This window comes from Lolium perenne, chromosome 1, assembly GCF_019359855.2.
Source record: "Lolium perenne isolate Kyuss_39 chromosome 1, Kyuss_2.0, whole genome shotgun sequence".
NCBI lineage: Eukaryota > Viridiplantae > Streptophyta > Magnoliopsida > Poales > Poaceae > Lolium > Lolium perenne.
The window spans coordinates 1,806,182-1,817,895 of record NC_067244.2 but is presented as its reverse complement, the minus strand read 5'-3'; the positions used below and the strand labels follow the sequence as shown (position 1 = coordinate 1,817,895).

Genomic DNA, 11,714 nt, shown 5'->3' with positions numbered 1-11,714 from the left:
ATTGATCATTTTTTCTGGGCATCGATCGGTAACTGTAACGGCTCAATATGAGGAATAGTTCTGGCCCAATTTGTTTGCGATTTTTTTTAATAATACGAATTTATTATTTATTTCCAGGAATAGCACGTGTTTTCAAAAAATTCCAATTTTGTGACTCGATCGGTCAGCAGTTGACCGATCGGATTTTAGAAGACCGACCAGGAGTCGGGCGCAGATGGCCGGCAGCCCTAATTGGTCAGTAGCCGGCCGACCGGTCAGCTAGAGGCCGATCGGCCTGCTAACGACCGACCGGCTACCTAATACCCGATGATTTGCATGGTTTGGGTTTAGGGTTAGTAGGGTTCCTCTCAGCTCTTTCGCAAATATTTTCGGGGTGATATCTCCCTCCAGCTATCTCTAAACATTTTCTAGCCCGTATCTCCCGCCATTTTTAAATTCCGCTATAGTACCTGCAGAAAATAATTGTGTCAGTTAGCCGAACCATAGGTGATGCATACATAAATGTTAGATACATTGGTAATGCATACATAAATGTCTGATACATAGGTGATGCATACATAAATGTCAGATACATAGGTCATGCATACATAAATGTCTGATACTATGGATGGCGTCTGAGCTATCGTGCGGGTGGCGTAGCACGGGGTGTCCAACCGAACCTGTCCGGGGGTCTGATGATGCGAGCAGGGATCCAGGACCCGGACTCGGGGTCGTACTGCGTCTCCTGTATGGGCTCTGGTGGAGGAGTCTGCATATCGACATAGTTCTGCTGCGTGATGTAATACTTCATGTGCTCAGCATCCTGATCACTAGCTCCTCATGAAGGATTGGAAGCAGTCTGCTGCGTGTATCCTGTGGCACAAAACATAAGTGATGTCAAACTAAGTGGAGTATAGTTTATATGGAACACAATAGCTAGAACAGTACATACCCTGCCTGTATCCTCCTCCTCCCATGAAAGGAGCCTAAAACGATGAAAACAAAATATGTTAGTTATAACAACGCATTAACTATAAATAAATTTGTTAGAACAATGCCTGAAACCCCGCGAGCGTACCTCGAAGTTGAGTAACCAGTCACACTCTGGGCCATGGTCCTCATAGAGAAAATCAGGCTGACCCGCACGAGTTCCCTGAAAACGTGCAGCCATTTCATCATCCTAATCCGTTGGTTCTGCCAGGGGGCCTGTGGCCTGACCCGCCAACGGTAGGCCCAGTAAGAAAGACACGTCCTGGAGAGTATGGGCCATCTCTCCCCAGCGAAAGTGGAACGTGTGAGTTTCGGGTCTCCACCGATCCACCAGGCTGGTTAGCAGGGAGTGGTCATACTGAAGGCGCTTGATCGGCGTGCCTACTCGCTCACCGATGACCTCCGATATAGTGGCCTCAACCAACCGCGGGAAAGGTAGAAGTCCAGCCCACTTCAACCTACAATTTCATATAAGAAAGTAATTAGTATGTGCCAGTACTTCAAATTGAATATATCAAATAAATCTCACATACCTCTCAACCCAACCGGGTGTATCTGCCAATTTTGATTAGCCCCGCGTGTCACCAGTGTGGGGAGGCTATTAGGGCTTGCCTCTAGCTTCGCCGCACGGTGCGCCTTCTCAACGTCCCTACTGAGCAACGATCTTTCTGCCATTTCTGTAAACAACAAAACATTGGTTATAACTCGTTACAAATGATAACATAGTTCCAAAATTGACAAAACATAATAAGAATATAAATTAAAGTAACGTACATGAGCACAATAAAATTGCAAAGTAGTTCCATACTTATTACAAATTCATTGTCCACAATGCATGCACACCCACTGTGTGCACTTCAGGATTAAGCCCGAAACATAATATGCAAACATAAAATTCCGTCCACATCAATAAATGTAACTACTACACAGCAAATAAATACACTAACACCAACAGCAGCCCACATAAACCTACACAGGTAACACTAATATGCAAAGATTAGGTTTTACCCTTGTAGCGTGAGCAGCCTCTCCAACTGCAGCAGCACGAACAGCACGCAGCAGCTCAGCACCTTACTCCTTACACCATCACCAACCTCCACCAATTCATCACTATTGCTGCTAAACAACCGCTGTCATGTTTTGAGTACGTATGAAAATACATCTCTGATGGTGGACCATGAATTAAATAAATTCACTCTGCAAAGTGCAAACGCCAGAAGTGGAGCCGCATGCAATAGCATGGAAGACATTTCTCCCTCACGCAAGCTGTCCTGTTTGGCTGGCATGTCCAGGCCCGGGCCGGCAGGAGTGCAAAGTGTGCGGCCGCACAGGGCCCAATTTTTTTGGGGGCCCCAAATTTTGGTACAGGCCTATATAGTTATACGGCAAAAATAAAAGGCCTGGCCTTACCTATGCCATGCCTACACCTTCGGCCTTCCCGAACGATTGGAGAGAGCAGATGTCTAGAACGCCGCTGCTGACATTGGCATCTGCACCGCCGGAGAGAGCATGCATCTGGAAGCACCATCGCGCCGCTAGCTATTTCCCTTGCTCAGGGACACAATGGCCGGCCTGCCACAGTGCCAGCTTCTTCTGCCCATCGATCGTGCTCCGTCGTCGTTCTGTCATAGATTTTAGAATACATGTACGCCAGCCGACGGCGACCTCGACGTACCACATGCCGGGCGCCATGCATGGTCCAAAGCACGAATCTGCCCTGCTCGACCGCGGCTGCTGGGTCCGCGGTTCTTAACGATAGCGTGGCCACCATCCGCACCTTGCCCATGGCGTAGGCGTTCCGCACCGACCGCAGCGTCATGCATGTAGCCGTCTGGCGCACGTACGATAGCGGCGCCCTAGCTTGATGGAGAGGAGGAGAGCCGGGTCGGCGAGGCTGGACGAGATGGGCGTGAGCGCAGCGTCCATGCATGCATCTAGCCGAGGAGGACGCGGAGGTCGTCCTCCTCGGCTACATGGATGGACCGAAGATGTCCCCGGTGCTCCTGCAGGTCGCGCACCTCACCTGCGTCCAGGCGGTGCTAGCTCGACGACCTCCGCGTCCTCGACTTCGATCGACATTGGCATGGGTGTCGCTAGCTAATGCAGGTCCACAGTTCCACACACATGCTCGCTGCTCTGCAACTTTATGCGCTGCATCCTGCATGACAACTCATTTACGTACTTTGGCAGGTCCACACCACACACATGTATTCGTCGTATACGAAGAAATAACCCACCTGCGGCCGGCAATGGACCTTGTACACGATTGTTGGACCAATCAACAGCCGGAGTTGACGCGGCCGGGTTCACATGCCGCCAACAGTTCCATCTATTCACTCTCTGCGGGCATGTCAGCTTAATTTATTGAGCACCTTCGTCGGTGTGCTGAATCGCTACGCCCAAGGGGCGCCCGGGCAACAGTGAGGGTGGGTCCGCCCATGAGCTTTTTGGTTTTACAAAGGTACTCCGTACTAGCACAAACCAGAATGGAAATTCACCCAGCTCCATTAAGGGGAGGGAGTGAGAGCTAGAAGAAGACATGGATGGTTGGTTCATCGCGCGCATAAACTAGCTTATTAGGTACTTGTTCAATCAGATGATCTGAGAGAGTCTCTACATCCGCGTCCATGCGCCACTGCCAGCCAGCCTCCTACTAGCTAGGCATCCACCCAACAACAAACACCTTCGCAACAAGGCAAGGAGATCGATGATGTACGCCCACTCGCCGCCGGTCTTCGACCTCTCCTTCTCCGCTGCTCCTACACCACCGTCACCGCTTCCTCCTCTTCCTCTTCCTCTTCTACATGAAGGTGAAGCCGACGACGCCATCTACAACCACCTCGTGAGTTGTAGTATCTTCTTGGGAAATACACTTTGGCTCATAGGAGCATATGCTCCCATTATGTGAATCCACATTTCAAAGTGTCAAAAAATTCTAAACTAAATATTTACATGTACATCTAGACATTTTATGTTGGTACACAAGTTTTCAGAAAAAAAACATTTTTGTGTGGCTCCTGTAAAAAAGACAAATTTTGATGCTGTAACACTACGTACAGCACATTTTTTTGTCTTTTTTGTACACACCACACAAAATGTTGTTTTTCCACGAAAACTTGTGAACGAACATAGGATGTCACGATGTATACCAAAAATTTTATGTCAGATTTTTTTGACATTTTTAAAATTGTTTTTTTTAATTTTTTCTATAATGGGTGCATATGCACGCGTGTGCCAAAACACCACCTCCTATCTTCTTGCTTCTTTTTTCCGTCATACATAGTACTTCCTCCATCCTAAAATTAAGTGTCTTAACTTTTTTCTAGATACGGACAACTAAAATGCATCTAGATACATCTGAGACACTCATTTTAAGACCGAGATAATACATGCGTACCACTGGACTTATTTACTAAAGGTACCCAGATTGCTCTATCTACCATAGCCGCCGTCGTTTCCTCTCCAGACAAATTCAACTACTCCCTCTAGTTTAAAATAATTGCCAAAAAATGGATGTATCTACACACTAAAATTATTTTAGTGTGATGATACATCCATTATCTACACACTAAAATTAACTAAAATTATTTTAGTATGATTATTTTTTGGCAATTATTTATGTAGATATATCTACATAAACATATTTTAGTATGTAGATACATCTATTTTTTAGCAATTATTTAGAACCGGAGGGAGTACGGCTTTCCATCCACCTTTGGTATAGATATATAGCTTCTTGGAGTGAATCAAATACAACTCATGCTGTCTAAGGAATGGAGAGTACTATTATAGTATTAGTATTATTATGGAGGGAGGTGTCAACTAGAACCGGAGGGCGTACGGCTTTCCACCCACCTTTGATATAGATATGTAGCTTGTTGGAGTGAATCAAATGCAACTCATGCTGTCTAAGGAATGGAGTACTAGTATATTAGTATTATTATGGAGGGAGGTGTCAACTAGAAGCTCTCGTGTCATGTCCTCTCCTCTCCTATTTTAATATTTCCACACTCCACTAGTTAAACATTGCAACTTTAAGCTCATTGCTTCTCTCGTAATTTATAGCTGCATACATGCTGCTTCTTTCAGACTGCCATTTTTGGCTCTGGCCAAAAAATTGCATACATGCTGCTGTCCTCGTATAATACGGTCTTCATCAAAATCAATCACACACACAAGCTGCCGTTGGATGTACGATGCAAAATCATTTTATTGCATTGAAGGTTCAATTCAAGGTTCGATCTTTTTTTTATTGCATTGCTAAGGCTATAATTAATGCATTGATACACTATTTGAATCACTACATCTGTTTCATTATTTTGTAGATAAATGAGAAAGCTTAAGGCCTCGTTCGGTAGCAAACTATTCTTAATGTCTTTTGGATATACCACGGTTTTCAAAAAATTATCATTGTAAATACTTTGAGGTGTTCGGCTTCAAATCATAATGTGATTTTACAAACCGTGGCATTACCAAAAATAGAAGTATTTTTGTAGTATTGAGAAACGAGGTATCTACCTCTTTTTTTCCAACAAAGAAATTAAAAAAAATGGCGCTGTCATTTCACAAATTGTAGTACTTAGTGACCCAGCAATCAAAAAACCGTTGTATCTAAATAATGTGGTTTTAAAAGAACTTTGCTTTCAAACAAAGCCTAAGTTATCTAATTAAATGAAAGTTTTATACAATTATCTATCTTTTCAAATTTAGGGCATCATATTACAGCTTGCACAGGGGCCCCAAATTTCTAGAGACGGCCCTGCCAAAATAAATGGTGGATGTTGCGGTGGTGTAGTTCAACCGAGGGTCCCGATGATTACGCTTTTAGCTACTGCCAAAAATTGCATACATGTTGCTGTCCTGTCCTCATATAGTACAACCTTCATCAACATCAATCAACACTACTATACAAAAATATGAACCGAACCAAATTTCAGATGCTTGATTAATGCTACTCCTAGATTACTGCTTCCTACCTACACAGGACGGAAAATGAACATCCCCTTCAAGAAGTAAAAAAAAATCACTTCTATATGATTTATCACATCAATTTGACGACCGAGTACCCTCCCTATTTTTATTCAAATATCCTAAATATTGTTTGGTGATGTTGGATCCAACTTCTCATTTCCCTTTTGCCTTGAATCTTCTCACTTCACATCCTTTCAAAAGTATCCTTTGGGGCAACCTCGACGATGGTCTTTCTCTTGGTACTATGTGTGGAGTGCACGTGAGTAGCCAGACCGGCCGGTGGTGCCCCGTGTGTTTTGGGGCGCATTGTAATGGTTTCCGCCCGGGTTTTCGCTAATTAGCAGGCAATTATCTTCTTCTTGATTAATGGATTGGGCCCTAAAGGCTCCCGCTTCAAAAAAAATCCTTTCAAAGTCACAGAAAGGACAGCCAGGTCAGAGGGGGCTGAGATATTAATTGTCCTTTAGCTGCCTGCCAAGGGATCAAATTAGGTTGTCTTTTTGGCCAATTTTAGATGCTCATCTAGTATATGCTCTGCTCTGGTGGTAGCATGACATCATGAACACAAACACCAACACTACAATGCAATACTCCCCAGTCCCCACTCATGTCATAGCTCCGCTTTAGCGCCGCTATAGCTGATTTGTAGGGCTACCACTATTTGTCATAGCCCGCTATTTTAAACTTTGATCAAAACATTTGCCTTTTTCTTGGCTTTACTCTGATGTTGTACTTTTTCTTCTCTTTTCATGAATGAATTGGCCTAGTCTATTAATTGATTCGATTATGTTCATTATACTTGTGGGCAAACTGATAGAAATCAAGTAGGTTGATTCATTCTAACTGATAGAGATTAAGTATTTGTCATTTTAGCCTTAATTAATTAAGTTTACTTCTCCACTCTAATAAAAAAATTGATGTAAAAAAGGGAAACAAGGGGCAGCCATCCTTGATACCAGAGTATGACCTTGGAGGAGAAGGGGATCTGTTCAAGGCTCCAGAGCCCATAATTGAAGAACCACTGCTTACCCTTGACTCGATCACGGCTGCCATCTCGATAATGTCCTGCTATGAGAATACAATGGATGACACCATCCAGGTTTCAGACATGGGTTTGAGTGAAGTGATGTACGAGTGCAAGAAGGAGGTCATGGAGAAGTCGGTGATCGAAGAGATGATATCCGAACTTCTAGAAGCCATCCCTATGTTACAAGTTGAGAAGGTCCCCGGAGAACTCAGGGCATCACCTTTAACCGGTGAATGCTCACTCCAGAAGAGTGTTAGCTCTGAATGCCTCAACTCGGCCGATTGGATGAATGGGTCGGTGAGGCCAAATTTCTTGGATTTCCAAGGGCTCGACTTCAAGGCGGCCTTCGGGCTAAGGAAGAAATGGGTATGATGATCTCTCTCCTCTCTCTCTCTCTTTGTCTCTCGCTCTCCCTCTCTCTCTCTATCTATCTCTCTATCCCTTGCACTACAAAAATATGGAATTATTATGACAATCATTGATCTTTGTGTCTCAATTAAGTACATAAACCAAAATGATAAGGCATTGCTTTCTCATTGCGTTGGACAAGCCTCGCATTAGATGTAGATGGTGTGCAGTGTAGTGCTTTGCTCAACATGAAAAAGTCGTTAAATAAAGGTATGAATGACACTAACTAGTGATGTGATTTCAGATGTTACTAATTATGCCTGAAGCCACATTTCCCTTAATGACCTGGTCACTGCTTTAGCTAATACAAGGCATATACATACTCTGCACACTCAACGGTATCTACTGTGATTTTTTCTTCCAATTTACTTATTATTTAGACATGCAAGATACTAGTATATTTTCCCTAATTTTGTTTTAAAAAGGGGGCTCGAGATGGGCCCGGCTTTGAATTAACAAAGCCATCAACCGGCCAGGATAAAGGTTCTCTAATTTACATGCCCACATGAAGTATTTCACTCTGATAGATAAATGACATGTCATCCTGATACGTGTTTAGGACTTTAGGTAGGACCATCATATAAAGTTAGTTTTTTACATTGAAAGCCTAAGATTACTTACTAGGATTTTTATTTTTTGACAGAATCTTGGTGCCAATACCCCTGGGCTTGTAACCATCAGTGACCTAAAAACTGAGGAAAGGAAGCAGAAGCTCTCCAGGTACAGGATGAAGAAGTTCAAGAGAAACTTTGGCAGAAAGATCAAGGTATACAAATCTCTCTTTTTCTGCTAATATACAAGTAATTAAGCAAGAAGATGCAAGATCGAAGAGGCTGATGAATTCATGATGAGTGAGTGATAAATGTTTGCAACTCTGTGCTTGCAGTATGCTTGCAGGAAGGCTATGGCAGACAGCCAGCCAAGAACGCGAGGGAGGTTCGCCAAGATGCACCATGGCGACATGCTCAAGCCGAGGAAGTAAAATCATGGGAAGACCGCCGAGGTTGTGGCGAAGCTGATGAGAAAGACAAGGTTATTGTAAGGAATTATGCTACTACTGAGCTACCAGTAAAGCTTGTCGTCGTCTAGAATCTTCTAGGTGAGGCTACGATTTCTGTTGCACCACGCCGCGCTACCCTGTCGGAATTAATTTTAGTCACTACATCAATCTTCTACTCCTTGTGAAATTTCTATTTCACACGTTCCTCCATAATAGTAATAATATGATCGTTGCGCTGCAAGAGAGTGGAGAGCCCTTGCTAGGGAGGATGCTCTCTGTGTACAAAGGCGACTTTTTATGTCATCAAAGATGAAATTTTCACTGCTGTTTCTATTTTTTTACACAAAGTCGTACTTGTAACAATACTAAGAAACTATCCCTGATATACAGATATATAGATACAATATAGATGGTTTTAAATCTATCAAGCTTCAGAATGCTTGTCCACATAAAAGGACATAGTTTTGCAAGGCTTGTTTTGCTTGAAAGTTGGGGCCCTGAAACTGATAAGTCAATTTGTTGTGGCTGAAGATGGAAGAGAATAAATCTCTTCTTCTTGACATCAAGCACTTCAGCAACCATCAAACCAAGAGTACGCTGCACTGGTAATAATACTAATACTACTAAGATTGATAGTTACTAAGATTATTACATGGCAATCAAGAGAGGAGCCTGGGTTTCATTATTACCATCTTCAAGCCTTTGTGCAGAGAGCAGCCTGCCTAGCTAGGGCTCTCCACTCTCTTGCAGCAGGAGGATCATATTATTACTAACTATTACAGCAGATGAACACAGGGAAATAGAAATGTCACCCGAAGGAGCGGACTGTTGGAGCGACTAAAATTAATTCCGATGGGTGGCGCAGCGTTGCACAGCAACCATCATCCTAGAAGATGGTGCACCTCACCTAGAAGCTTGTAGATGCCGACGAGCTTGCTGGAAGCTCAGCGGCAGCTCAAATTCCTTCCATGCAGCCCTTTCTTCCTTCCTCTGCTGGCAGAATTGGTAACATCTGAAATCACATCACTAGCTAGTGTGCCTTGCATAGCTTTATTTAAAGGCCTTTCTCTTGAGCAAATCACTACACTGTGCTCCATCTACATCTACATCTACAATAAGTTTTCTCCAATGCATTTTAGGTTTGTTTTCTGTACTTATTGTCTCTTTTGTCAACAGTTGTGCTCATTGGAGACACAAAAGGTCAGTGCTTGTCACAATAATTCCATATCCATGTGAGAACCAACCTGAGGTTGGGTGGTTAGGAGGATGGTTGTATCCCCAGCCCACCAGAGTTCAAACCCCAGGTTTGACATCTGTGTGTCTCATAAAGGCGGAATATTCATTCAGTGGGAGGCGACGTTCCCGTCGACAGCGAGGCGCCTGTGGTGACTTCGTCAATTTCAAGATCCAATCCGCCGGCTCAGTCTTCCGAAGGTGCTCATAGGGGTAGGGTGTGCGTGTGTGCGTTCATAGGGGTGAGTGTATGCGCGTGTATGTGAGCGTCTGCGTTTGTACTGTGTTCCTCAAAAAAAAAAATTCCATATCCATGTAGTATAGTATTTGTGTATAGAGAGAGAGAGAGAGAGAGAGAGAGAGAGAGAGAGAGGGGATCATATCATACCTGAATGTCTCCTTCGCTGTGAGCCTCCTCAGCCCGAATGCCACCTCGAAGTCTAGCCCTTGGAAGTCCAGGCGAGATGAGGACGATGTGCCGAAGCACCAGCACTACTGATGGCATAACGATCTAGGAATTGGAAAAAGGCTGCCGCCACCAGGTTCTCTTCTCACGCATCATGGCGGCTAAACACCTGTAGGTATAGATGTCCTTGAATTTTGAGGAGAAATCACGATGAGGCGAGCCTACCAGGTGGGCGATTAGCTGGAGCACCAGCACGATTGATGGCAGAACGACTACCGGGTCGAGTATGTATGTCTTTGATACCTGATGACTTGATTAATTAATTACTTCTCTGCAAACCAAGTATGTAAATCGTCCATGCGCGGTGCTAGCTGCAGCGCCCGTGCATGATCGGTTCGCGACTTGGATTAACTAGCTAGATATTTTATTTAGTCGCACCCAAGACTCAGGTAGATGAAAATTAGTCGATGATTATTCGACTGAGACCACAGTCGTCCCTCTCCTAACAAAGATGGCATGTGATATTCCCGGTCGTACTTTTGCATTAATTTTCTTTAGTATGTTGAGTTCATGTGGCAGCGTACATTCGTACATTCTGACTGAAATCGGCACACGGCATGTCGCGGCACTGCAGGCACTCCTATAAGTTCATGGTACGTACGTACAAGTTGTCATAAATATTTAAGTTCTACTAGAAGCACTTTGCACCGAACCAGATACATTTTTCTGCAGGGTTCGGGTAATCTGTGTGCTCAGAATTAGTTGTCATAAATGTGGTTCATTCTAATACAGGCCGGCCGGCTAAACTATCCGCAGACCAGATAGATGTATGTACGTAACATCACTATCCAGAGCATCCAGTAAGTTTTTCTCTTTTTCTTTTTTTAAGCAAAACCAGTATGGGATTATTCTACTATATAATTATATAAAAAAATAATTATTAAGGTTTGAGAGAATACCATCCTTGGAGTATCACATGCATAAAGGAAGAGAATACCAGATAAAGATAATCTATCCCGAAGCAGATGGTTTGAGAAATTAAAATGTAAATAACATCCTTGGAGTATCACATGCATATGTTGCACATCTTACCTAGAAGTACTCGACAATATTTATCTGTATGGGACTTGGGCATACTTTATCGGCTAAAATTTCCATCGAGTTAATACCTTTTTTCTTTTGGGATTTAATTGACCTTATGCATATATTTCCAACGATTCTTCTTCCTAGGCTCATCTCAAAAGAATTTGTACCTATATAAGAGTTTTTCAAAAATCACGGATTCTATGTGACGAATAGAATTGGTTCAAATCAAACAAGCAATGACGTCATTATAGGGGAGAGAGAGAGAGAGGGAGATTGTTTTCTTAACCAGATAATTAAAAGAGTGGCCTTGCAAATTGAATATGACCAAAACTTAGTGATTAGACAAAGAAAAAGAATCGAAGGAGTATACTTCACTACTATACTATAGCCTGGCAATAAAACTTAATTTATACAACTCTGGTATATTACTAACTTTACTAAAACAAATTAATCACACTTTGCAAGCCTACAACGATATAGAACCAATAGTCCTACACGCCTCAATCAAGGTAGTTTTAAGACTACATGACACATTTAATGTACTAGAAGGACAGACGCGCGCGCTTCGCCGCGCCGCCTGCCGCCTCACGTTATGGCATGGCATGTGTGGTGCA

The 11,714-nt window shown here is 43.3% G+C and overlaps 1 protein-coding gene and 1 long non-coding RNA gene across 6 annotated transcripts; one reads left to right on the top strand and one right to left on the bottom strand.

The window, feature by feature from the left end:
- Nucleotides 1-423: 423 nt before the first annotated feature.
- On the bottom strand, nt 424-3,151 carry LOC127340909 (uncharacterized). Of its 2 annotated transcripts, XR_007875018.2 has the most exons (6): nt 2,380-3,151; nt 1,978-2,085; nt 1,503-1,646; nt 1,058-1,427; nt 932-965; nt 424-852 (listed from the first exon to the last, which is right to left on the bottom strand). It is a non-coding gene; the product is annotated as an uncharacterized lncRNA (long non-coding RNA). The 2 variants fall into 2 exon arrangements; XR_007875016.2 differs by having other exon boundaries at nt 1,978-3,149.
- A 236-nt stretch (nt 3,152-3,387) lies between these two features.
- LOC127340894 (uncharacterized) lies at nt 3,388-9,882 on the top strand. Of its 4 annotated transcripts, none has more exons than XR_007875003.2 (5): nt 3,388-3,811; nt 6,869-7,333; nt 8,019-8,141; nt 8,262-8,474; nt 9,161-9,882. XR_007875003.2 is itself a non-coding variant. In XM_051366680.2 (5 exons), exons 2-5 carry the CDS (start codon nt 5,166-5,168, stop codon nt 8,355-8,357), a joined length of 723 nt encoding a protein of 240 aa, XP_051222640.1. In that variant the 5' UTR covers nt 3,675-3,811; nt 5,059-5,165; the 3' UTR covers nt 8,358-8,799. The 4 variants fall into 4 exon arrangements, 3 of the variants coding, with proteins under 3 accessions (XP_051222627.1, XP_051222640.1, XP_071681860.1); XM_051366680.2 differs by lacking the exon at nt 9,161-9,882 and adding an exon at nt 5,059-5,204 and having other exon boundaries at nt 3,675-3,811; nt 8,262-8,799; XM_071825759.1 differs by lacking the exon at nt 9,161-9,882 and adding an exon at nt 4,296-4,387 and having other exon boundaries at nt 3,698-3,811; nt 8,262-8,799.
- Nucleotides 9,883-11,714: the final 1,832 nt, after the last annotated feature.

Coding starts and splice junctions, on each gene's coding strand:
- LOC127340894 (XM_051366667.2), top strand. CDS start 3,677: ATGATGTACGCCCACTCGCCGCCGGTCTTCGACCTCTCCTTCTCCGCT. Junction 7,334..8,018: donor TCGGGCTAAGGAAGAAATGG/GTATGATGATCT, acceptor ATTTTTTGACAG/AATCTTGGTGCCAATACCCC. Junction 8,142..8,261: donor ACTTTGGCAGAAAGATCAAG/GTATACAAATCT, acceptor CTGTGCTTGCAG/TATGCTTGCAGGAAGGCTAT.